Source organism: Choloepus didactylus, chromosome 8 (genome assembly GCF_015220235.1).
Source record: "Choloepus didactylus isolate mChoDid1 chromosome 8, mChoDid1.pri, whole genome shotgun sequence".
NCBI lineage: Eukaryota > Metazoa > Chordata > Mammalia > Pilosa > Megalonychidae > Choloepus > Choloepus didactylus.
In genome coordinates, this window is record NC_051314.1 from 21,052,838 (window position 1) to 21,080,255 (window position 27,418).

Consider the following 27,418-nt stretch of genomic DNA (forward strand, 5'->3'; position numbering starts at 1 on the left):
CGAGCCCCTGCGCTTGCCGTCGCTCATCCTCCCCGCGGAGCCGACCACGCCTGCGCGTTGGATTCCAGAAACCTTGCTGGGGGACGTGGGACAGCGCGGCAGCTGCTCTTCAAAGCGGCATTAGGACTTTCTGTCGCCGTGGTCGCCGCCATGAGTCGCAACTACAATGATGAGCTACAGTTTTTGGAAAAGATCAACAAAAACTGCTGGAGGATCAAGAAGGGCTTCGTGCCCAACATGCAGGTGAGGCGGGGGAGCGGGACCCTGCGGCTAGGCCTGCTCAGCTCGGGAGGACGCGGCGCCTCCCTCCCCGCCCGGGATCGGCCTCCTCAGCGCTCCTCGGATCCCGCCCGAGACCTGCTTCTACCTTCCTACTCCCACCCCCACCTTCCGGAAACCTCTTCCGGTCCTCGGGGCAGTCCACTCTTCTTCCTGCAGGAGACATCTCCAAAGCACGAGGACGAGTGGACTGTGTCTAGGGAATCCAAATAAATACTAAATTGGCGTTTGAAAAGTGTTCAGAGTACAAATGAGTTCAGTCCCATAAACTTATCGTGAGATGTGTTATGTTCCTACACCTCGGAGACATCAGTGATCTTTTTCGAGGTGGCACAAGCAGTCCTGAATTTTAGGTGCTGGGACTGGAACTCAGAGGAACTCAGCCCTCTGAGTCATGCTGGTCTTTTTTATGGCATTTGCAGACTTGAGCTTGCTGAATCAAGTTTTTAGCATTCAGTACTCCGTGTTGGTTTTTAGTAAAAGGATTTTGTTCCTTGAAAGAGCCCAGAGGATTAACAAGGCAAGGGATGATTTTTTCTTTCTTTTTTACTTTAAATATTAACTTTACAGGACTTACCTTCTACTACCCACCTGGTAAGAAGCTTATCCAGGACTCATTGCCCAGTTCAATTATATTTCCCCTGATGCAACAGTAAATCCCAGATGGAGACTTGGAAACCCAAGAACAAAGAGTTTGAAAGCCGACGCTCACTGTTTCACTTGGGTTTCATAGCCCTTTTTGTTCAGTATATTCTCTTAAAGCATTTGTGAGGTCTTGGTGCATATGTTGTTGAATGACCTTTGAAATCATTTAAGGTGCCATGCATGGCCCAGAAGATTTGCAATACCAAGTCTTGGTTAAAAAAGAAACAAAAACATGAAAGTTCCTAATAGCCCACTCCATTCTTTTATTCAAAATCAAAGCTTACAAAATGTCCCCTGTGAATAAAGTACTAAGCTAGACATGGAGAGAAGAAAGTAGTGTGCAGTGATAACACTCCTTTCTGCTAGGTCTTCCATTTGGTCAGTTTCTATATGTGGAAACTGGGTCTCTGAAGGAAGTAGAGAATAAGAAACACTATGAGATGATCATCTTAAGGTTATCATCATAACATCCTGTCATTGTCCAGCAGCAATTCTCACTTAACTTTGGGTGCACACACTGAATTCTATATAGCAGCAAGTGTCATATTACTAGGCAGTTCTGATTTTAAGTATGTGTGCAAAACCAACCACCACCACCATTTCCTTGAGGATAGAGAGTGAACTGTTGACATACTGCTCTTAAAAAGTTAAACTGGTTTCTATGCTAAGCCTGAATTCTGTTCCCATCCTCATGAGAACAGTGAATTTCCACACTAATAATTGTTTTTCTAACTTACTCTCCAGTCTCTTAAAATCCACATGCCACACTAAAAATCTTCCTGTTCCTTAAAAGCATTCCCCTCCAATCTTCATGTCAATTTTGTGCTCAGTTCCTGTATGTTCAGTGGTTCTAGTAATGTCTCTTGTCTTAAATGAGACAACAAAACAGGACCTCTAAGAGGCCTTCCTTACTACCTATGCTACTTAGCCACTACCTAATTGCATTATTCCATAGCACTGTGTATTTCTAACAGAGCACTTGCCTCATTGCACTTTAGTTTTCTTATCTAGGCTGCCTAGTAGACCAGAAGTTTCTCAAAAGCAGTATCTTGTCACGTACTTTGTATCTCCTCTTAGTGCCAGATACATGCCTGAGACCCATAGTAACTCCTCAGTAAATGTTTGGTGAATTAAAAAAAATTGTATTGGAGACATTTTCCATCAGCTGGTATTCTTATTCATATACAAGTAATGAAGTGATCTTTCTCTAAGAGAAATAAGTTTACTTGTTAAACCTTTGGCTCTCCAGTTCTGGGCTGTTCTCTGATAAAAGTGTTCTGGCCTTTGGTGTTAGATAATTGCATCTTTTCTTTCTGTGTGCCTCCATTTCAAGTTCCCTTATCCTTTTAACTGGAGTAGAATGGAGCACAGAGCTCCATGTTAAGTTCTTTTTTACTTACTTATTTAAGTATGGATTTGTAAATCAGCACAGGCCACAATAAATTGTAATTTCTGTTGCTTTAAACCCAGAAAAAAAATACTCTAAAGATAGGTGACTGCATTTTTGTGTTTAGAATTTGAGTTGCATGATTCTTCTGTTTTTTTAAAACCCATTGATGTTTTAGAACCATAAGAGTGTTGAGACCTTTGGCCTTTATTAGAGCATAATTGAAAGACTTCTTTATCACAAAAAAAGTTTGTTGAATTCTTAAATGTGGTTTTGTTAGGAGAATAAACACAAAACGATTTGTGAACTTTGTGAAATACAATTTTAAGGCATATTAAAAGATGGAAATATCCGATGGTCTTTGGTAAGTTCTCTGCTTGCTTATGGTAATGAAAAAGTATTTTCTAACGAGCAAAGCGAAATAAATATTGCATACAGTGTATTATATCCAGTGCCTCTATATCATATATATATGCTCAAACATAGGTTTTCTTTTTGTTTGGTACCAGGTGGAAGGAGTTTTCTATGTGAATGATGCTCTGGAAAAATTAATGTTTGAGGAGTTAAGGAATGCCTGTCGAGGTGGTGGTAAGTACATTGGAGTTTCACCCATGGTGGTACAGTCAGTGTCTTCCCTGTGAAGAAATAACTCAAATAATTGTAATTCAAAAATCTTGTCAATGCATGATCAAGACTTGAAATGATATAAAAAAAATTCCATATTTACAGTCATTCAGTTAGCCACTTGGCCTTGTGAAAAGGATTTGGAGCTGAGTAAAATCATCTCAGCTGACTTTGGAGAATAATAACAGGTACAGTTTATTGAGTATGTACTATGTTCCAGGCCCTTACTAAGAGCTTTAAATACATTAGCTCATGTAATACTTAGAGTAACTCTAAGCAGAAAATAATTTCCATTTTACAAGTGTGAAAGTCAAGGCTCAGTGAGATTAAGTAGTTTTTGCCTAAGATCAGGCAACTTCTTAGTGAAAGAGCCAGAATTCAGCCATTGTTCTTAGCCCAGTATATTAACGTCACTGAGTTTTGGTGATCTCATCTGTAAATAGGGCTTATTACACCTATCTTGCAGAGCTGCAGCAAAGTTTAGAGATAAGTGAATAAAGTTCTAATACAATGCTCTAATGATAATGGCGGGATAGAAATCATCTAGGTTAAACCTTATTTTTTAGGTCAGCAAACTGAATCCCCTGTTCCCCTCAAAGGTGTGCTGACTTGCCTAAAAGGACGTAGCTACCAAGGGACAGATCTGGGACTGGAGCCCTCATCCCCTGGCACTCAATCCATTGTTTCCCCTGTTCTGCCACATCGCCTTTCTTTGGCATTTAGAATAAAACCAGCGCTGAATTTTTTAAAAAATAATTTGAGCTATTGAAAGAATACATTTTTTATGTATTGACAACATAAAGTTTAATAATTATGTTTTCAATATAACATTGCAAATGATCTCTTCATTGTTTGCACAGAACACTGACATGTTTGTAATTAGTCTGGTGGCCTTACTGCCTTTCCTGGGCATGTGCTTCCTCCTTGAAGAAGCTCCCTTTCCACTTCCATCCCAAATGTCCTTTTAGACTTCATTGTTTTGGTAGCCCTAACCACTCCCTCTTCACTTAATGTAATCTAGAAATATATGAGTATACCTTTTGCTAAAAAGTAAATGTGTTGTATTTTCTAATACTGAATTTTTATCTCCAGGCGTTGGTGGCTTTCTGCCAGCCATGAAACAGATTGGCAACGTGGCTGCCCTGCCTGGGATTGTCCATGTGAGTCATGTTCAGAGCTCGAATCATTTATATTTCCTCTTACTCTAAAAGTGGGTTGAATGGGTGAATGGCCATGCCTAACTGATAGTGCTGGCATTTAGATAGTGACCTTTGAGCATCTAGAAATAACCATGGGACTTAAAGAAATGCTTTAATCTGGATAACAGCTCCGTTTCTGATTTCCTTTGGCTAGAATCTATAAGCTTTCAAGAGCCTTTGAAGTAGTTTTTATGTTTTCTTCTTTCTTTGTTTTAGTACATCATTATTCCTGGATTGGTGCCCCACCATTGTAGGTTTCTCCACAGCCCTATTCAAGAGGAAGGTTAGAGAAGGAGTGGGAAGAAGTTTAAGTGTTAGAATTGAGGAGAGGGAGAGAGGACAGCAGAGCTCTCCTGGACACGATTGGAAAAGGAGTGTGGTGGTGATAACACAGGGATGAAACTGGATGGTGTGAATGCCCCCCACCACCACCACCACAATCTAGCATTCAGATTCTGCCATTGGAGGTAGATGTTGAAAATGAATCCATTCAACAAACATTTTTCGAATTCTTCAAACAGTTACTATACTGAACACTTGAAAAATGAAAAGACGTGCTTTGTGCATTTAAGAAAGTAGGGAGTGTCTGGTTGTCTCCATTTGTCTTTACCATGTTTGAACTGCATTCTTTCTGTTCAGAATCCTTTTCCAGGCCCCAGATATATAGAAAGAATATGGTATCCAGACTGTCCAGTGAATTACATTTTTCTGATTGCTTAAACAGTAAGAACCTATATAAATTGGGTATTTCTCGCTTCTTAAACCACTGTGACCATAATTTGCCAATGTCTTAAGATCATCTTTAAATTTTAATTTAAAGTTATTACGTGGTCCTCTTATATTCTGAGGCTTTTCTGTTTGGGGTTTCCTTAGTTAATGGTCAGACTTATTAAAAGGTTTCCTCCTCTATATTTAGCTTTGTAATTAGAAGTTTTAACACCTAATATCCACCAATAGAGCAGATTTCATGAAAACAGAATCTTGTTTTGGGGAAGGCTATAGCCTGCAGCGTATTTGAGAATCTATCAGATCCATCAGGCAACCAGAGTGCCAGACTGAGAAAGCTGTATTTTGTTTTCTGTTTCTCTTTCAGCGGTCTATTGGGCTACCTGATGTACATTCAGGTTATGGGTTTGCTATTGGGAATATGGCAGCCTTTGATATGAATGACTCTGAAGCAGTGGTATCCCCAGGTAAGTCACTGTGTACATCTGACATCAGGTGTGTGGCTTCTCTCTGTGAGTTACAACCTTGCTGAGATAGAGGGCGGCTTCTTTTTTGTGTGTGCATCTCTCAGTCTTGACATGTTATAGCATTTCCTTTCTTCTCATTTACTTTTATGGGCACTAAGAGACTTAAAAAATCAAGCAAAACATATTTAGTGAAAATTTACTGGGCTCCTACATATAGGATTCTTAGGATAGTGCTAGGCACACAGTATGTACTCAGTAAGTGTTTGCTCTCATCATCATCATTTTTATACATCTCTAATTGTATGTATCTTTTCTGCTGTGGGATGCCTTCACTGAAAACATTTCCACTCCAGAAGTAATATCTTCACTTTCAAAAAATGAAAGACTGGGCAAAATATAAAAACTTCTGTTTGAAGACTGGAAAGCTACCAAGGCAGTGAGAATTTGAGGCCAAGACCCAGAGGAAGAGAGAAGTCCAGCATTTAGCATAGTTTTTTTCTTGACGTAACGACAAATTCAATCAGTAAGAATATATAGAAGATTTAAACAATACAGTTATCAGACTTGACACCTTGACCTATGACATGTGTGTGGTTGTATGTGCACACACTTACATTGCATCCAAGCATTGCAGATCACACACTGTTTTCAAGGGCACTAGATCATTTACCAGAATTGCCCATGTGCTGAGCCATAAGCAGACCTCAAATTTCAAATCACTGAAATCATACAGAGTAGGAATTCTCAAATTTTTGGACTCAGGAATCCCTTGATGCTCTTAAAAATTATTGAGGATTGCGCTCCATAGCTTTGTTGTTTATGTGAGTTGTATCTATCAATGTTTACCATACTAGAAAGCAAAACTGAGAAATGTTTAAAACACAGGAATATGCAAGTACATGTTTCATTATCAGAGCAAAGCTGTCATCATATGTCACATAGCCTTTGGAAAACTTCACTGTAACCTCATGAGAGAATGAGGCTAAAAAAGGCAAATAATATCTTAGCATTATTATAAAATTAGTCCTGTGGACTTGAATGGCCCCTGCCCACTCTCCCCCCAGAGGTCTCTGGACCTCTTTAAGAACCTCTGACATAGAGAACATTATCTTAACACAGTGGAATTAAGTTAGAAATCATTAAACAAAAAGGAAAAAAGAAAAAAAAAAAAAAAGCCTAGAAAAGCCCTGTGTTTTTTAAGTTACCTGTGGGTCAAAGAAGAAATTATAGTAGAAATTAGAAAGTATTTTTAACTGTAATAAAAGATACTTATATCTAAAAATTGTAGGTTACTGCTGACACCACAATTAGCAGCAAATGAGCACTGCTAATTGCTAATTTATGGCAGTAAATGCACAAATTAGGAAAGAAAAAAAGTTAGGAAAAGAACAACAAATTAGACCCAAAGAAATTGGAAAGATGGAAGTAATAACAGCCAAATTCATGAAATGAAAAGATACACGATAGAAAGTATCCACATAACCTGAAGTTAGTTGTTTGAAAAGACTAATAGAATTCATAAACCCCTAACCAGAGGGATTAAAACAAAAAGAACACATAATTCACATTTAGATCTCTAATTTAGATGTTATTCATTGTTTGGCACTGCCTTCCTGGCCCAAATATTATCTTTAGTATGTATATTTTTTAGGTGTTTTGGTGTCATCAGACTTTATCCAGCAGAGAACCACTTTGATGGCCACTTAAAACATAGTTAACTTCAATAGAATGACTCTATTTTTAACCCTTTATTAATGATGAGAAACCACAGGTAACAATGCCCAATCACTTGGTTTTGCTAATATTTAAATAACTTTTCTACATTTTGTAGGTGGTGTCGGATTTGACATCAATTGCGGTGTCCGCTTGCTAAGAACGAATTTAGATGAAAGTGATGTCCAGCCTGTGAAGGAGCAACTTGCCCAAGCTATGTTTGACCACATTCCTGTTGGGGTAGGATCAAAAGGTGTCATCCCAATGAATGCCAAGTAAGAGCACAAGTTTCCAGTAAATGGATTGAGAGACATCATGACTTCATGACCCTCACATTCACTTCCAATATGAGGCACTTGGGAGACGGTGGGTTGTCCAGTCACTGTATAGGAAGTAACAGTGAATTGTTTATGTAAGCATCAGGTCTAGCTCATTTATTAGAGACATTCATCAACTGATGTTCATTATAATGGCTTTTGACATATAGTAGTAGAAATTATAATAGAAGAATAGCTGCTGATAGGTATTGAGCACTTCCAATATGTAAGGCATTCTGCTATAGTGTACGTGCATCATGTCATTTTATCAACACAATAACCCAAATATTTACAAGGAAATAACCCTAATTTACAAGTGAAGAAAGGTTTAGAGAGACAAGAAATTATTTCAGAGTTGAAATGGTATGTAAGCTAGCCAGTAAAGTCAAGATTTAAACCAATAATCCTTTTTATTTTAACTCAATTTTTTTTTAAATTCAATTTTATTGAGATATATTCACAAACCATACAGTCATCCCCGGTGCACAATCAGTTGTTCACAGCACCACCATACAGTTACGCATTCATCACCACATTCAATTTTTGATCATTTTCATTACCTTACACAAAAAAGAATAAGAATAAAAGTTAAAGTGGAAAAAGAACACCCAAAACATCCCATCCCCCCATCCATCCCTATTCATTTATTTTTTTTTCTGTTTACTTTTCTATTCATCTGTCCATACACTGTATAAAGGGAGTAGGAGCCACAAAGTTTTCATAATCACATAGTCACACAGTGTAAGCTATATAGTTATACAGTCGTCTTCAAGAATCAAGGCTACTGGGTTGCAGTTCAGCAGTTTCAGGTATTTCCTTCTAGCTATTCCAATACACTAAAAACTAAAAAGGGGTATCTATATAATGCATAAGAATTACCTCCAGAATGACCTCTCTACTCTATTTGAGATCTCTCAGCGACTGAAACTTTATTTCATTTTGCTTCCCCCTTTTGGTCCAAGGCTTTCTTAATCACACAATGCCAGGGCCAAGCTCATCCCCACAGGTCATGTCCCACGTTGCCAGGGAAAGCCACACCCCTGGGATTCACGTCCGGCGTAGTAGGGAGGGCAGTGAGTTTACCTGCAGTGTTGGCTTAGCGCGAGAGAGGCCACATGTGAGAAGCAAAAGATAAATCAAAGATCCTTTGACTTCAGAAACTGTATTCTGAATTTCTGAATCCCTCTGACTTTTGTCATTCAACTTATTTACCCAGGACTTTGCCTTAAATAGAAGGCTACAGTGCAACTACCTTTCAGATGACAATTGACTGTACAGTGGCAGCACATATAAAGCAGTGCACCTTCAACTTTTAATTAACTAAGGTGTTTTTTTTTTTTTTTTTTAAGAGCAGTTGTAGGTACAGAAAAATCATGCAGAAAGTACAGGGTTCCCCTATGACCCTGTACTTCCACCTCCACCCCACCCCACATAGTTTTCCCTATTATTAACATCTTGCATTAGTGTGGTACCTTTCTTATAGTTGCTGAAATAATAATTATAGTCCATAGGGTTCACTCTCTGTTGTACAGTTCTGTGGGATTTTTTTTTATTCTGATAACACATGTAAAAAGTAGAATTAATCCTTTTTACCACTGTATACCTTAAACTTTTCAGTCTTTTAATAGCAGAAGAGTTTGACATCTTTATTATCTTTAAAGTTCATGTGAATTATACATTGTATTCAAATTTATCTATGAATATATATATATACAAAAATGTTTATAAGTATTAACTCTTAATATTACATACCTCTTCCCCACCCCCAATACACTTAAAGTAAAATTGACACTCCTTGAAGATGCCTATTCTGTTTGTGTGATCTCTGACCTGCAGCCCCACTTTGAGAAGCATAGATGGAACACATAAATAAATTCCAAGCATCTTTACAGATAGTTTAGATAGGTAATTTTGTCCTGATAATGTTTAAAATCAGCTGTCACCTGGGGTGCTGGGAAGAGAACATTGAAAATTTTAATTTTTCCTCTTAGTGCTTTGGAATAGGACTAGAACTTGGATGGAGGAAGATTGACGTTCTTCCCATGTAAGGATTTAATGAAGGTGCAATAAAGCCACACTGACTTCTGTCAAGGTGGAAGGAGACATTAAAATTTAACCTGTGAAAAATGGGAATGTATAACAGTGAATCTTATGGTATACAACGTCCATGATTAACTGTACAAATATTAAAAAGTTCTTTCCTGAACTAGAGCAGATGTATGACACTATTACAAGGAGTTAATAACAGGTACCTGGGGGGAAATGTACCTATTGCAAACTATGGTCTATAGTTAACAGTAATATTTTAAAACTCTTTCATCAGCAATAACAAATACACTATGCCAATACTGTGGGTCAGTAATAGGGGAGAATAAGGGGTATGGGAAGATTTGAGTTTTCTTTTTTGTTTTTTTTTTTTTTTTTCCTGGAGTAATGAAAATGTTCTAAAATTGATCATGGGACTGTATGCCAAACTGTGTGATGACACTGTGAGCCAGCAGTTGTATACTTTGGACAGTTTCTATGGTGTGTGAATACATCTCGATAAGATTACATTTTTTAAAATGTATAGCCACTTTAAAAAAAAAAAAATTTAATCTGTGTCCCCTGAGGAAATATAGGTGTCTTTGTTATTTGACTAATTTTTCATAATTTTTTGGGGGTGATTTTGCTTAATAACCACCTCACAGACTTAAGGATCAGAGAAGCAAATCTAATGCAAAATGCTTTGAAAGGTACAAGGGGCTAAATATCAGGTAGAATTATAATCCTCTCTGATAACAGGATTTACTATTTTATATTGCAGTTATTTATGAGACTGCGTCCCTCAAAAAACTAATGGTGCTGAGAGCCTAAACTCCATATCTAGCTTGAGCACAGTGCCTCATACATAAGAGATTATAAATTTAGTGTTCTCTGCCATTTTGTGATGTGGTCATCCTTAGGTTTTGATCTTCTTTCTCTGTTCAATAACTAACTCATTACAACTCACTTTAGAGATCTGGAGGAGGCCTTGGAGATGGGTGTGGACTGGTCCTTAAGAGAAGGCTATGCCTGGGCTGAAGATAAGGAGCACTGTGAGGAGTATGGAAGGATGCTGCAAGCTGACCCCAATAAGGTCTCTGCAAGGGCCAAAAAAAGAGGCCTTCCTCAGGTAACTCCCTTTTAGAGGGGCAGCATGTCAATTTTTATTTATTTATGCTTCATTTTTATTCTTAAAAGATATCAGGAGCTATAAATGTTCATGAAACAAGATAATCATGAATTAGAAGTGGATGAGAGAGAAACAGGATATAAGACTTACAATATATGTCAAAATTACTTATGTATATAGTTTGACAATCAACATATTTAGTCAGCCCGAAGCTTTCTGTCACCTGAGATGTAAAGAGGTACTAGGGTGTCTCTTGTCAGTTAGGGTCTCCATGAGATGAGAATATACCAGAGGTTTGACATTTACAGCTAATTGTGATGGCTTTGCCACTAATTCACTGAGATCTTGGGCAAGTCTCTGCCTCTCTTGACCTAATTTTCTCAACTGAAAATTTAGATAATCAGATCTAACAGCATGATTGATCCATGGTTCTCATCTGTGAGCTTCAATTATAGGATATATTCTCTGAATGATGAATAACTGTTAGTGTCATGAACTTACAGATGTTTCAAAAATCCTATTTTTGAAAACTTGGACCTTGTCTAAGAATCAGCATTCATCAGGGTTCATCCCCAAATTTCTTCATGTACTATTTTAACGACCTGGGTTTTTTTGGTTTGTGAAGCATTTTGTATGTGTGTACCTCAAGTAGATTATGACATCACAGTTAACTTGTGGAGTTGGTCCACATTTTTGTTGTGTAGAACATTGCTCTAAATGAATGGAGCATTTCTAAGGCTTAGAAAATTTTTTGTTACAGGAAACATTTGTGGTGGGTATTGTTGTTGTTGGTTTGTTTTTACCTATTTACTTTTAAATGGATTTTTTAAATACATAATTTGTATATAAGCTCTTTTACCAGGCATTTTTGAATTTGCAGCTGGGGACCTTGGGAGCAGGCAACCACTATGCAGAAATCCAGGTTGTGGATGAGATTTTCAATGAGTATGCTGCTAAGAAAATGGGCATCGACCATAAGGGGCAGGTGTGCGTGATGATCCACAGTGGCAGCAGAGGCTTAGGCCACCAAGTAGCCACAGGTATAAAAATCCCATTTTTGGTTTGGTGCTAAAATGTGCATTTTATGGTGAACAAGAGTGAGGTTTAAGAGAGATGCCTCTACAGCTGTACAGCCTGCGTCTGTATCCTGGTTCTCTGAACTAACAGTGTGAAAACAAGTAAAATTACTTCACTGGGTCTTAGCTGCCTCATCTGAAAAAAAAATGGGAATAATAATTATTCCATATAGTATTGTGGGAGAAAAAATAATGTATGTATAGCACCAAAGTCAGTGCCTGACACTTGGTAAGCACTCAATAAATGTTGGCTCTGGTTGCTATTATGGTTATTACTACTTCATTCAGCAAATATATATTGGATGCCTGTTGTACAAGACACTGAGTTACGTGTTATGGTGAATTCAAGGATGAAATAGAGAGGGACTCTGCCCTCATATTGTCTTATAAAGGAGCTAAGTCATGTTCATTAAAAAGAAAAAGTAATCATAGATGGTGGTAATGGACAAAATACCAGGAAAGGCCAAATAAATGTAATGTATTTAGGTAAAATATTTCAGGAATGACTTCATGTAACATTTGAGCTGGGCTTGACATGTATGTGCCGTTTGAATCATACAAAGGACATTAATGACAAAACATGAACAGAAGCAGGAGGTAGGGGGAAATAGTGAATAGGTCACTGTGGATGGCTCAAAAGGGGGATGAAAGGATTTATGAATATATGAAAAGCTATAGAGATACATGAAAATTACTATAAACTTAAATCTCATGTTATAGTTCAGTCTTGTGTGAGTATTTTACCCTATGAGAATATAATAATTTGTGCCAGGCTGGCCCTGTAGAATATTTAATCTAGCAAATATGTGAAGCATTGACTAGTGTATCTGTACATTCTGCTGAGTTGCACTTTGTCGTGAATTTAATTTTCCCACAGAAGATTTAGCAGTTTGTTTCCAGGTCCCAAATTATATTAAGGCACTAAAATTACTTTCTTTTAAACATGATGGTGACAAAATGTAGTTTACAACTTGCATTTCCATTCATTCACACATGGGAAAGTAGTAACTAGGATCATTCTGTTGCTAATTATATACACATCTCATTCCCTTTACAAGGCCGCAGAGTCCCTGAGAGCAGTGTTATCTTTGTACCGCACACAACTTGTGTCACAGTACTCTGTGACAAATATATTGACTGAGCAAATAGATGAACTACAAAGAGGACGTTGTATTTTTCTTGATTTTGTTGTTTCGTAGGTTTAAATGTAGTCTACCTTTTTGCAAATCTGAATTATAAAGGAAAAGTGGCTTATTTGGGTTTGTTGCTCTCCTGTTCCAGATGCACTGGTAGCTATGGAAAAAGCCATGAAGAGAGACAAAATTATAGTCAATGACCGTCAGCTGGCTTGTGCTCGAATTGCCTCTGCCGAGGGTCAGGACTACCTGAAGGGAATGGCAGCGGCTGGAAATTATGCCTGGGTCAACCGCTCGTCCATGACCTTCTTAACTCGTCAGGTACACTTGAGCTTGCCCATTTGTTCTGATTTAGTCAAGATGAAGTTAAGTGCTTTAAAACATAGTAGAATCAAATCAAAGTCTGTGGGATTTAGTTTTGGAATTTTACATAACAAATATTCAGAGTATTGGAAAAGTATCCAAGCTTTTGGTGTCTTAAACTAAATCAGTAGAATACTGGGCTTACGGCATGAGGAAAGAAGAGAAGTCAAGAATTATTTTTTTTAGAGTTTGCCTCGTGTGGAGAAGTGGATAGAGGTGCCATTCAGTGAGAGTAGAAGGCTGGGGAAGGAGCAGCCAGGCAGCTTTTCAATCAGAGTTGGAATTTATGGAGCCAAGAATTTGCTATGTGGTGTAAAAGGCAGTTTATGTAAAGATTAATAATACTGCTGTTTTGGAAATCTTAAATTCCTTACTCCTTTCAGGAACAGGCTAGCTGAAATAAGTTTGAAAGAGCTGATTCTGACTGTTTTTAGCTTAAGCTTTTTCCTCTTAGGCTTTTGCCAAAGTCTTCAACACAACCCCTGATGACTTGGACCTACACGTGATCTATGATGTTTCCCACAATATTGCCAAAGTAGAGCAGCATGTGGTGGATGGAAAGGAGCGGACACTATTAGTCCACAGGAAGGGGTCCACCCGAGCATTCCCTCCCCACCACCCCCTCATTGCTGTTGACTACCAGGTAAGTAGCACCTGCATTTGTGATTTTAAGTGGTGGGGGCATGGTTTAGATGGCTCTGAACGTGGATGAATTGGAACAAGAAAGCAGCAACTGAAAAGAAACAATCTGTCACCCTTGGGAACAGTGAGTCTGTTCTTGTCTGAAGCAGTGACCCTTTCCCCATCATCTGCTTGGCAATATGCTGTTTCAAAAAGTGCTGTATGAAGTGTATTTTACTGCGGTAAAATGAATTAAGATTACCTTTTTAAGACCATTGGATTATTGGAGGACATTCTAGAGTGTTGCAAAGACAGGATGAGATTAAACTTGAAATTTCACATTTCTCTTATCCTTTTGGTATCTGTTCTCTCGTTTACAGATGAGAAAGCTGAAGCCCAAGAGGGCAGGTATTTTGACCAGGATAGTCCTTATTGTAACTGTTGCCTACACATTTGAATTGTACTTTGCTCTTACATTCAGTGTGTCTTTTGCATCTTTCCTGATCCTCACATTGTCACTTCTCCTCTCCTTTCCTCCCATTTGTCAAAAGAATCAAAATAGCTTCTTAATACAGTTGTAAGAGGCCCAGATTTATTTATAATCCTACAGTGCAGGTGAAAATTTAAATCTTAGGTATTGTAAACTTATGCTTTACTAGATTTTGACCTGTTCGGTTTGTGTACATCATCAGCTCACAGGACAACCAGTACTTATTGGAGGCACTATGGGAACCTGTAGTTACGTTCTTACGGGCACTGAACAGGGAATGACGGAAACCTTTGGAACAACCTGTCATGGAGCGGTAAGGAAAATGGAAACCTACTTAGAAATGCTTCTTCCAGTTTAGTAGTTGTTTTGCATTTTGACATGAGTATGCATACCTGACTGAGCCCTAACAAAGTTGAGGTTTGGGTCTATCTTGTGTTCTACCTGAATTTATTCCCCATAATTTGGTCACTACTTAGTGAAATGACTGAGGTTCTCTAGTTTCTCTTCCTTAATGGGGTCATGGTCATGCCAGGGTCTCTGTTCTTTGCAAGTCTGAAAAATTCAGACAAGAAAATTGCCACCCTAGCTGCGCTGAGCTTGCTGTGACTGTTTATAATTGATGTAACTAAATGGTGCACATTTACATCTTGGCTCATCTCAGTGATTGACTGGAGCTGGTCATTTGCATAATTTGCTCCTTCCTACTGTCTGGGTCCACTCAAAATCAGAGGGATAGGCCATATTTGCAAACCAGAATCCACCGTCTATGGACTGCACGCCCATGTCAATACATTGCCGTTCATCTTCAAAGCCAAGGGTTGACAAATTTCTTCTATGCAGGAATAAGTAATGAATATTTTAAGCTTTGTAAGTCATACAGTCTTTGTCACAGCAACTCAACTCTGCTATTGTAGTGCAAAAGCAGCCATAGACAAAATACATCAATAAATAGTTTTGTATTCCAATAAAACTATTTATAAAAACAGGTAATGGGCCAGAGCTATAGTTTGCCAACCCCTGTTCTAAAGCTATCAGAGTGCTTAGCTAGTTCTGGTGTGGGAAGTAGAAACTATGTGTAATAGCCTTCTCCTAGGACAGACCCTCACAAATACGTTCTAACCCTACTTTTTTTCTCGTCTTTTTTTGTTTCCAGCTACTTCCCAATTCTCAGCTTTGTCCCAGTGATTCTGAACTGGGGTTGATTTAGGGCCTCCTCACTTAAGGATGTTTGACAATGTCTTTAGACAAGTTTGTTGCAAATAGAGGGGTGCCACTAGTATCTAGTGGGTATAGCATCAGGAATGCTGCTAAATGTCTTAAAATGCACAGGACAGCCCCCACAACAAAGAATTTTCTGGTTCAGAGCATTGGTATGTACCAAGTTTGAGAAAACCGATTTAAACTCCACAAAGAGCACAAAGTTTTTGTAATGATGGACATACTGTTTATAATTATGTTCATATTAAAATTATAATTAATTAATTCAATATAACTAGAAACACACAAAGATAAAACTTGAAATCCAAAATGCTTTGTATGGGTAGAAGTTTACTTTCCAAAGGATATGTTGAGGCTTATGACAAGAGACACATAATAAAGTTGACAAACCTGGAAAAGGAAGATTTTTCCATGAACTTTTTTTTTTAACTTTAAAAAGATCAAGGAAAAGGCATGTATATTAATCCTAAGGGCTCCAGTAGTTCCTGGGGTCAAACATAAAATTTAGCTCTTTATTTTTAAAGTGAAGTTCATTCCTTTTCTCATTCTAGGGCCGTGCATTGTCCCGAGCAAAATCTCGACGTAATTTAGATTTCCAGGATGTCTTAGACAAATTGGCAGATATGGGAATTGCGATCCGTGTTGCCTCACCCAAACTGGTTATGGAAGAGGTAAGAGAAATATTTTGGTAATGTTACTTAGCAGAGAACTATTTATAGTTTATGCCAGTACACGGGCAACAATTTTCGGAATTACTAGCTTCCGATATTTTGCTACTATAAGTAAAGCTTTAATGAGTATATTCACAGCATGAAGCTTTTTTCCAAATGTTTAATAATTAGAATAAAGTTCCAAAGGTAGAATAACTGAGTCAAAGGGTATGACAGCTCATCGTTAATAAAATAGAGATGGTTTGGATGCTACTTGAGATACCTGGAGGAGAGAGTAATATTCTCAGGAGAGACCTTTCAGTTCAAACAAGAAGGTGAAGAGAACGTTCAGAGATGAGGGTGAGCATAGAGAAGGGGTTTTGTACTTGACCCAGTGAAAGGAATTCCCAAGGCCACAGTGGAATAGTTTCTGAAATTGGAAGTAATGGGAAAGAAAAGGGTATGTACATGTCCCTGGAGAAATGAGTCTAGGAGGCCTAAGTTGCTTGTGTTGACATAAAGGATGTGTCCGATAAAATTAATTCTAATAGTGCTAAGACAGCAGTGAATGTCAGGTGGGAAGGAGGAGTGGTGGTCTTACTAGGAACCCACATAAATAAATATGTCTGAATATATACACATTTATAGCTCTAGTTATGTAGTTATATATTTGAATGTAATAACTTTTCCCTTATTATAAAGGTAATACATGTTCAGTGTAGAAATTTTGATAACTGAAGAAATAGGTGAAGAAAAATTAAAATTGTCGATAATGCCATCACCCAGAGATAATTACCACTAATGGTATTGGTGTGTATGTTTTATTCAGTAACATTTTCTCTGAAGAAAATTTGGGAAATACAGAAAATGATAGGATGGAGTCTATCTCACTACCTCTTATCAGCATTGAGTAGAGTCATTTTTTTAATCTTTACTAATTTTATTGACCAAAAAAAAAATTGCATTTGCATTCCTTTAATTGCAAATGAAGCATAATGCTTTTCAAGATTGCATTTTAAGTACACTTTTTTTTTTTATAGTTAATTCTTTTATTGGAATTACTATGAAATCAGCAAACCAGGGGAACTGTGATTCTATAATAAGACAAGTTAAATAAGTGGGATATAATTGCAACTTGGCAACCTTAGTATCACGAACCTTACAAATACTTTTTTTTTTTAATCTCCATTTTATTGAGATATAGTCACATACCACGCAGTCACGCAAAACAAATCGTACATTCGATTGTTCACAGTACCATTACATAGTTGTACATTCATCACCTAAATCAATCCCTGACACCTTCATTAGCACACACACAAAAATAACAAGAATAGTAATTAAAGTGAAAAAGAGCAATTGAAGTAAAAAGAACACTGGGTACCTTTGTTTGTTTGTTTCCTTCCCCTGTTTTTCTACTCATCCATCTATAAACTAGACAAAGGTGAGTGTGGTCCTTATGGCTTTCCCAATCCCACTGTCACCCCTCATAAGCTACATTTTTATACAATTGTCTTCAAGATTCATGGGTTCTGGGTTGTAGTTTGATAGTTTCAGGTATCCACCACCAGCTACCCCAATTCTTTAGACCCTAAAAAGGGTTGTCTAAATTGTGCATAAGAGTGCCCATCAGAGTGACCTCTCGGCTCCTTTTGGAATCTCTCTGCCACTGAAGCTTATTTCATTTCCTTTCACATCCCCCTTTTGGTCAAGAAGATGTTCTCCATCCCACGATGCCAGGTCTACATTCCTCCCCGGGAGTCATATTCCACGTTGCCAGGGAGATTCACTCCCCTGGGTGTCTGATCCCATGTAGGGGGGAGGGCAGTGATTTCACCTTTCAAGTTGGCTTAGCTAGAGAGAGAGGGTCACATCTGAGCAACAAAGAGGCATTCGGGAGAAGGCTCTTAGGCACAGCCTTAGGGAGGCCTAGCCTCTCCTTTGCAGCAACCGTCTTCCCAAGGGTAAAACCTATGGTAGAGGGCTCAACCCATCAAACCACCAGTCCCCTATGTCTGTGGTCATGTTAGCAACCATCGAGGTGGGGTAGGCCAATACCCCTGCATTCTCCACAGGCTCCTCAAGGGGGCACTACATATTTTTTTTCCTTTTTTGTTTTTTTTTAACTTTCTTTTCTTTTTTAAATCACCTGTATGAAAAAAAAAATTGAAAAAACAAAACAAAACAAAACATACAATAAAACAACATTTCAAAGAGACCATAGCAAGGGAGTAAGAAAAAGACAACTAACCTAAGATAACTGCTTAACTTCCAACATGTTCCTACTTTACCCCAAGAAAGTTACCTAATATAGCAACATTTCTGTGAACTTGGTCCTACTATATCCATCAGAAATTAACAGACCATAGTCATTCCTGGGCATCGCCAGAACGTTAAATAGCTTATCTGTTCTTCTTGGATTATTGTTCCCCCTTCCTTAATTGCTCTCTATTGCTAGTTCCCGTACATTCTACATTATAAACCATTTGTTTTACATTTTTCAAAGTTCACATTAGTGGTAGCATATAATATTTCTCTTTTTGTGCCTGGCTTATTTCGCTCGGCATTGTGTCTTCAAGGTTCATCCATGTTGTCATATGTTTCACGAGATTGTTCCTTCTTACTGCCGTGTAGTATTCCATCGTGTGTATATACCACATTTTATTTATCCACTCATCTGTTGAAGGACATTTGGGTTGTTTCCATCTCTTGGCAATTGTGAATAATGCTGCTATGAACATTGGCGTGCAGGTATCTGTTCGTGTCACTGCTTTCCGATCTTCCGGGTATATACCGAGAAGTGCAGTCGCTGGATCGAACTGTAACTCTGTATCTAGTTTTCTAAGGAACTGCCAGAATGACTTCCAGAGTGGCTGAACCATTATACAGTCCCACCAACAATGAATAAGAGTTCCAATTTCTCCACGTCCCCTCCAGCATTTGTAGTTTCCTGTTTGTTTAATGGTAGCCACTCTAATCGGTGTTAGATGGTATCTCATTGTGGTCTTAATTTGCATCTCTCTAATAGCTAGTGAAGCTGAACATTTTTTCATATGTTTCTTGGCCATTTGTATTTCCTCTTCAGAGAACTGTCTTTTCATATCTTTTGCCCATTTTATAATTGGGCTGTCTGTTCTATTGTCATTGAGTTGTAGGATTTCTTTATATATGCAAGATATCAGTCTTTTGTCAGATATATGGTTTCCAAAAATTTTTTCCCATTGAGTTGGCTGCCTCTTTACCTTTTTGAGAAATTCCTTTGAGGTGCAGAAACTTCTAAGCTTGAGGAGTTCCCATTTATCTATTTTTCCTTTTGTTGCTTGTGCTTTGGGTGTAAAGTCTAGGAAGTGGCCGCCTAATACAAGGTCTTGAAGATATTTTCCTACATTATCTTCTAGGAGTTTTATGGTACTTTCTTTTATATTGAGATCTTTGGTCCATTTTGAGTTAATTTTTGTGTAGGGGGTGAGGTAGGGGTCCTCTTTCATTCTTTTGGATATGGATATCCAACTCTCCCAGCCCCATTTGTTGAAAAGACCATTATGACTCAGTTCAGTGACTTTGGGGGCCTTATCAAAGATCAGTCGGCCATAGATCTGAGGGTCTATCTCTGAATTCTCAATTCGATTCCATTGATCTATATGTCTATCTTTGTGCCAGTACCATGCTGTTTTGACAACTGTGGCTTTATAATAAGCTTCAAAGTCAGGGAGTGTAAGTCCTCCCACTTCGTTTTTCTTTTTTAGAGTGTCTTTAGCAATTCGAGGCATCTTCCCTTTCCAAATAAATTTGATAACTAGCTTTTCCAAGTCTGCAAAGTAGGTTGTTGGAATTTTGATTGGGATTGCATTGAATCTGTAGATGAGTTTGGGTAGAATTGACATCTTAATGACATTTAGCCTTCCTGTTCATGAACATGGAATATTTTTCCATCTTTTAAGGTCCCCTTCTATTTCTTTTAGTAGAGTTATGTACTTTTCTTTGTATAGGTCTTTTACATCTTTGGTTAAGTTTATTCTTAGGTACTTGATTTTTTTAGTTGCTATTGAAAATGGTATCTTTTTCTTGAGTGTCTCTTCAGTTTGTTCATTTCTAGCATATAGAAACATTATTGACTTATGTGCATTAATCTTATATCCTGCTACTTTGCTAAATTTGTTTATTAGCTCTAGTAGCTGTATCGTCGATCTCTCAGGGTTTTCCAGATATAAGATAATATCATCTGCAAACAATGACAGTTTTACTTCTTCTTTTCCAATTTGGATGCTTTTTATTTCTTTGTCTTGCCGGATTGCCCTGGCTAGCACTTCGAGCACAATGTTGAATAACAGTGGTGACAGCGGGCATCTTTGTCTTGTTCCTGATCTTAGAGGGATCTTAGAGGGAAGGCTTTCAGTCTATGCTGGCTGTGGGTTTTTCATATATGCTCTTTATCATATTGAGGAAGTTTCCTTCAATTCCTACCTTTTGAAGTGTTTTTATCAAAAACGGATGTTGGATTTTGTCAAATGCTTTTTCAGCATCTATTGAGGTGATCATTTGATTTTTCCCTTTTGAATTGTTAATGTGTTGTAATACATTGATTGATTTTCTTATGTTGAGCCATCCTTGCATGCCTGGAATGAACCTCACTTGTTCATGGTGTATGATTTTTTTAATGTGTCTTTGGATTCGATTTGCAAGTATTTTGTTGAGGATTTTTGCATCTATATTCATTATGGAGATTGGCCGGTAGTTATCCTTTTTTGTAGCATCTTTGCCTGGTTTTGGTATTAGATTGATGTTAGCTTCATAAAATGAGTTAGGTAGTGTTCCATTTTCTTCAATGTTTAGAAAGAGTTTGAGTAAGATTGGTGTCAGTTCTTTCTGGAAAGTTTGGTAGAATTCCCCTGTGAAGCCATCTGGCCCTGGGCATTTATTTGTGGGAAGATTTTTGTTGACTGATTGGATCTCTTTGCTTGTGATGGGTTGATTGAGGTCTTCTATTTCTTCTCTGGTCAGTCTAGGTTGTTCATATGTTTCCAGGAAATTGTCCATTTCCTCTACATTATCCAGTTTGTTGCCATACAGTTGTTCATAGTATCGTCTTATAATTTTTTTAATTTCTTCAGGATCTGCAGTTATGTCACCTTTTTCATTCATTATTTTGTTTATATGGGTCTTCTCTCTTTTTGATTTTGTCAGTCTAGCTAGGGGCTTGTCAATCTTGTTGATCTTCTCAAAGAACCAACTTTTGGTGATATTTATCCTGTCTGTTGTTTTTTTGTTCTCTATGTCATTTATTTCTGCTTTAATCCTTGTTATTTCTTTTCTTCTACTTGGTTTAGGATTGGTTTGCTGTTCATTTTCTAGCTTCTTCAGTTGATGCATCAGTTCTTTGATTTTGGCTCTTTCTTCCTTTTTAATATATGTGTTTAGTGCTACAAATTTCCTCCTCAGCACTGCTTTTGCTGCATCCCAGAGGTTTTGGTATGTTGTGTTCTCATTTTCATTCATCTCTATATATTTAGCAATTTCTCTTGCTATTTCTTCTTTAACCCACTGATTGTTTAGGAGTGTGTTGTTTAACCTCCAGGTATTTGTGAGTTTTCTAAGTCTCCGATGGTTATTGACTTCTAATTGTATTCCATTGTGGTCAGAGAATGTGCTTTGAATAATTTCAATCTTTTTACATTTATTGAGGCTTGTTTTATGTCCCAGCATATGATCTATTCTGGAGAAAGTTCCGTGAGCACTAGAAAAGTATGTGTATCCTGGTGATTTGGGATGTAATGTTCTGTATATGTCTGTTAAATCTAATTCATTTATCAGATTGTTTAGGTTTTCAATTTCCTTATTGGTCTTCTGTCTGGTTGATCTATATATAGGAGAGAGTGATGTGTTGAAGTCTCCCACAATTATTGTGGAAACATGAATTGCTTCCTTTAGTTTTGCCAGTGTTTCTCTCATGTATTTTGTGGCACCTTGATTGGGTGCATAGACATTTATGATTGTTATTTCTTCTTGTTGAATTGCCCTTTTATTAGTATGTAGTGGCCTTCTTTGTCTCTCAAAACATCCCTGCATTTAAAGTCTATTTTATCTGAGATTAATATTGTTACACCTGCTTTCTTTTGTCTGTAGCTTGCATGAAATATTTTTTTCCATCCTTTCACTTTCAATTTCTTTGTGTCCCTGTGTCTAAGATGAGTCTCTTGTATGCAACATATTGATGGTTCATTTTTTTTTGATCCATTCTGTGAATCTATATCTTTTAATTTGGGAGTTTAATCCATTTACATTCAACGTTATAACTGTGAAGGCATTTCTTCAATCAGCCATCTTATCCTTTGGTTTATGTTTGTCATATATATTTTTCCCCTCTCTCTATTAATATCCTTTATTGTACCCATACCGAATCTCTTTAGTACTGAACCTTTCTCCAAGTCTCTTTGTCCTTTCTTTGTTTCTCTGTCTGTAGGGCTCCCTTTAGTATCTCCAGTAGGGCAGGTCTCTTGTTAGCAAATTCTCTCAGCATTTGTTTGGCTGTGAAAAATTTAAGCTCTCCCTCAAATTTGAAGGAGAGCTTTGCTGGATAAAGTATTCTTGGTTGGAAATTTTTCTCACTCAGAATTTTAAATATATCGTGCCACTGCCTTCTTGCCTCCATGGTGGCCGCTGAGTAGTCACTACTTAGTCTTATGCTGTTTCCTTTGTATGTGGTGAATTGCTTTTCTCTTGCTGCTTTCAGAACTTGCTCCTTCTCTTCCGTGTTTGACAGTGTGATCAGAATATGTCTTGGAGTGGGTTTATTTGGATTTATTCTATTTGGAGTTCGCTGAGCATTTATGATTTGTGTATTTATGTTGTTTAGAAGATTTGGGAGGTTTTCCCCAACAATTTCTTTGAATACTCTTCCTAGACCTTTATCCTTTTCTTCCCCTTCTGGAACACCAATGAGTCTTATATTCGGACGTTTTATATTATCTATCATATCCCTGAGGTCCGTTTCGATTTTTTTCAATTTTCTTCCCCATTCTTTCTTTGATGCTTTCATTTTCCATTCTGTCATCTTCCAGGTCACTGATTCGTTGTTCAGCTTCCTCTAGTGTTGTACTATGAGTGTCCAGAATCTTTTTAATTTAGTCAACAGTTTCTTTAATTTCCATAAGATCATCCGTTTTTTTATTTAGTCTTGCAATGTCTTCTTTATGCTCTTCTAGGGTCTTCTTGATATCCTTTTTATCGTGTACTATGGTCTCATTGTTCATCTTTAGTTCTTTGAGTAGCTGCTCTAGGTGCTGTGTCTCTTCTGATCTTTTGATTTGGGTGCTTGGGCTTGGGTTATCCATATCGTTTGGTTTTTTCATATGCTTTAGAATTTTCTGTTGTTTTTGGCCTCTTGGCATTTGCTGAACTTGATAGGGTTCTTTTAGGATTTGTAGACCAATTGAAGTCCTTATCTCTAATTTATCAGATCTACAGCTTCGTGGAGTATGCTTTCTCTAACTAACCAGCAGGTGGCGTCCGCGAGCCACCTGTTCTCCAGAAGCCAGTTCTCCCCTGCTTTGCCTTTGTGGTGAGTGGGGGAGTGAGTCTTGTGGGGTCCAATTGGTGTACCAAGCTTGCGTGTGTAGTTGGTGTTGCCCACCCTGTATATGGGGCGTGTTTCTGGGCAGTCAGGGAGGGGGGGTGGCTCTAACAATCAAATCTCCCTGGTGATCCTGGAGTTTTAAAGCTGCTGCAATAGTCTAATCCTTCAGTTCAGTCCTGCCACAGTTTGTCTCTGCCACTGACCCACAAGTCCTTGGTATTGGCGTATGGCTCCTGAGACTTGCAAGTGGGTCTCTCTTCCAGGCCGTGCACCCCCTGGTCCTCTGTTGAGGGATGACTGTGCTATGTCACAGGTGAGTGCCGTCCCCCCAGGACGGTTCTGGGCTGCTGGGCTGTGTAGGGAGGCTCCCAGTCTGCTGCAATGATGGCTGAATGGGGCTTTGTTAATTCACACTGCTCCACCTTCCCAACTCTGGGACAATCAGCTGAGGTTGCAGGGAAGGCTAATGTCCGAGCCCAGTTTTGTGGTGTGTGCCTGTTATTTGAAGCACTTCCGTCACACTGGGTTGTCTGGGGCAGCTCTGGGCTGTGGGGCTGGTGATGGACAGGAGTGTTTCCTGTCCACCAGGATGATGGCTGTGAGCGGACACCCCCCTTTTCTTGGGAAGTTGTGGTGTTTAGTGAATTTTCTCAGCCACTGGATTATTGCCTTTTGTCTCAGAGCTCTCTTAGTTCTGCTCTTGTCTTGACCTGCCCAAATTGCAAGTCTTTAAAGCTTTCTGTATTGGGCTTCTTAGAGTAATTGTTTTAGAAAAAGAAAAAAGGATTTAAAAAAAAAAGAGGGGGGGGTCCTCCTCACAGATCTAATGGGTTATTGAAATGCTAAGAGACAAAGCAATTAGGGCCATTAAGGAAAGGTCCACAGGGCAGAGAGATCAGCTTTTCTTCGGGATTTGCATATGAGCCTCAAGGCGTGAGCTCTGCCCTTCCCCTTTCTATGTTCACCAGAACTCCAAAAATCCTCCGCTTTTATTTTGGAGTTTTTCGTGCTGTTTTTTTCTATGCCTGTCTCCTCTCTGCTGGGCTGGCTGCTCTCAGATTTTCTGGTGTCTGGTCTCAGTCTATCTATGGTTGGAGTTTGGATCAGTAGAATGAGTTTCTGATAAGGTCTGCCACTGCAGTTCTCCCTTCTCCTTCCCGGAGCTGACAGCCCCTCCTCCCATGGGACTGAGCCTGGTGGGGGGGGGGGGTGCGGGTCCCCTGGCCACAGAAACTTACAGATTTCGCTGATCTCAGCAGTTCCACGTTTTCATGAGTGTTGTATGAAGTATGCCCAAAGTCAGATTGCTCTGTGGTGTCCAGTCCACGCAGTTCCTGTCTTTCTACCTACTTTCCTGGAGGAATAACTAGAACATAGAGCTCACCAGTCCGCCATCTTGCCCCGCCTCCTTAAGCGGACTTTTAAAATGCTTAATCCTCCACTTGCAGGCTCCTGAATCGTACAAGAATGTGACCGATGTGGTGAACACCTGCCACGACGCTGGAATCAGCAAGAAGGCCATCAAACTGCGACCGATTGCTGTGATCAAAGGGTAGGGCCTGGACCAGGACTGCCAGACCCCAGGTACCTTCACCAGCCCTAACGTGGAAATGGACTGACACACTCTTCAGACATCACATGCAAAAGACTTGACAATTTCCAGAGTGTACAGCTATAACTGTCCATTTCAGAATGGCTGGCAGGAGGCTGCTGCTTTCGGGGGCTAAAATAACCTTCCTAGAGGAGTCACGTTGCTCCCATTTGGAAAGGGATAAATATGCTTCCTCCTCAGTTGTCCCACAGGTTTTTAGGAAAATCTTTTAGGGGGTGAGAGTGGGTCAAGAAACTGCCTTATTCAGTCATACAAGTCTTTAATCCCCAGAATTAATTTTTTTTTACACCAAGCTCTGTTTACATCCTGAGAGATGTCATGAGGAACATTCTCTTAAATAAGAAAATTTTGGAATGTTTCCTTTCTTCCCTCCCTTTGTCCATTCAGCCAGGCCCAGTACCCTCCTAACTCATTCCCCCAACTGAGCAAAACCCTAAAAGCCATTCTTACTTGGGGATGCATTGAGGGAGGGGAGCATGTATGGAGGTTTAGGAATAGGGTCCCAAAGGGGAAAATAGTTTTTCATTGATTTGCTACCTTTCTCATTCTAGATACAAGGCAGAGTTTTTACTTATTGCCAAATGGTATCTGCTGATACATGTCATTAATTAGGCCTGACCTCGCAAACTTCTAAATAATGCCTTCCACAGCAGCAGCAGAGAACCCTAATGTTATACTGAATATCTTTCCTTTTTACTATTGAGTTGCTGTAATAGCACTAAATGACCACCACTGGATGTTAACAATTGCTCTATGTTGGCAGGTCGAAAGTCCTGTGCAACCTGATAGGATTTCATGTTATGTGATGTGAAACTTCCAAGTTGCTAAAGGACTATAGTTGTAGGCTTCTGAAGCCTTAGTTGAGTCTGAACAGCCAATAAAATAGAAAAATCTAATAATTACAATATTCTGTTTATATTTTGTGCTTAATATTTTATAGCTTAAAAAAATAGTATTTGTATTTGATTTACTTCAAGCAGTGTTGGTGTTGTTTGATTGTTTTCCCCCAGGTTACCTTTAGAGGCTCAGCTTAAAAACATTCTTTCTTAAAACTTATCTTTCAACTTATAACCAAAACCCCCGTTGGAGTACCTTCTAAATGCTGCTCTTGGAAGGCTGGGAAAGAGTAGACTTCCTCAGGAAAATGTATGAGTTAGGAAATAGTGAAGTATGCAAATCTACCAGTGAACGCAAGGGGCACTTAAAGATGAGAAACAGGCTTCCAGCAGGGTGCTGGGCTCTGTGGAGATGAGGCAAGTTCAGAGTATCTGTGTAGACTCATGGAACTGGGGCTTGCATCATGATGTTACTCAGAGCCAGTTCAGAACAAGGTCTGCTCCTAAAGCTATGTGATGTCGGTACAGGAAATGCCATAGCTCATTTGGAATATGTAAAATTGAATTTGATTCAGTGCTTTGAAAGTTCCTCTTTAGGAGGGCAAAAGGGAAATAGATGAGGAGGAGAAATAGAAGAATCATTTCTGTCATGGAGTTTTCTGCTTTAATAAACTTTTCATTCTCTGGTGAACGTGGCCCTATTCATGACCATAGAAAGTAGTGGTTAATATTTCATGTTCAAAATGGGAGGTAGAAACGTTGTTTTCCTTATTTTAAAGATTTTATTTTCCCATGGATGGTGGTGAAAGCCACTTGACAATAAATGCTGAATTGAACCTGAAGTAACCAGCTGTTTTACTGCTCTAAGGAAATCCCTCCATGCCTGCACATATACACGTGACCTGGGAAAGCCCTTAGAGAGGGTATTGTCGGAGTCTTTCAGTCCTGAAGCCTAAGTCTTAATTACTGTGAACATAATGGTCCCCTTAAAGGCCTCTAAAGTCACTTGGCTTATAATTACTATTTTTAAAAGGCAGTGACATTAACCCTGCAATAGGCTGTATCGTTTCTGTTGTCAACATATAGTTGGAAAAACTAATTCATGGAGCATAGGCAAACACATGGACACTCACAGATTTCTAATTTTATGTGAATATTTCCTGGAGCAGCAAGGAAATGAAGATTCAAACATTGAATAAAATCTCTTGCAGACCTTACGATTTTCATAGTATGCTTACTGTAACCATTAGAAAACTGCAGCATGAGATAACTAAGCATTTTTCCAGCTTTTTCTATTTTCTGCTTAAAAGTGCATGTTTCCCTCATGTTAAT

General features: G+C 38.6%; 1 protein-coding gene across 1 annotated transcript; it reads left to right on the forward strand.

The window, feature by feature from the left end:
- The first annotated feature begins 49 nt into the window (after positions 1 to 49).
- Positions 50 to 26,928, forward strand: RTCB (RNA 2',3'-cyclic phosphate and 5'-OH ligase). Its single transcript, XM_037847814.1, has 12 exons — positions 50 to 243; positions 2,821 to 2,899; positions 4,028 to 4,095; positions 5,228 to 5,327; positions 7,159 to 7,315; positions 10,355 to 10,511; positions 11,392 to 11,551; positions 12,869 to 13,044; positions 13,541 to 13,729; positions 14,400 to 14,510; positions 15,967 to 16,086; positions 25,087 to 26,928. Exons 1-12 carry the CDS (start codon positions 151 to 153, stop codon positions 25,192 to 25,194), a joined length of 1,518 nt encoding a protein of 505 aa, XP_037703742.1. The 5' UTR covers positions 50 to 150; the 3' UTR covers positions 25,195 to 26,928.
- Positions 26,929 to 27,418: the final 490 nt, after the last annotated feature.

What these genes read in the sequence shown, in the direction of transcription:
- RTCB (XM_037847814.1), top strand. Translation starts at nt 151, where the DNA reads ATGAGTCGCAACTACAATGATGAGCTACAGTTTTTGGAAAAGATCAAC. An exon ending in TGACCTTCTTAACTCGTCAG is followed by an intron (nt 13,045 to 13,540) that starts GTACACTTGAGC and finishes TTTTCCTCTTAG; the next exon opens with GCTTTTGCCAAAGTCTTCAA. An exon ending in GAACAACCTGTCATGGAGCG is followed by an intron (nt 14,511 to 15,966) that starts GTAAGGAAAATG and finishes TTCTCATTCTAG; the next exon opens with GGCCGTGCATTGTCCCGAGC.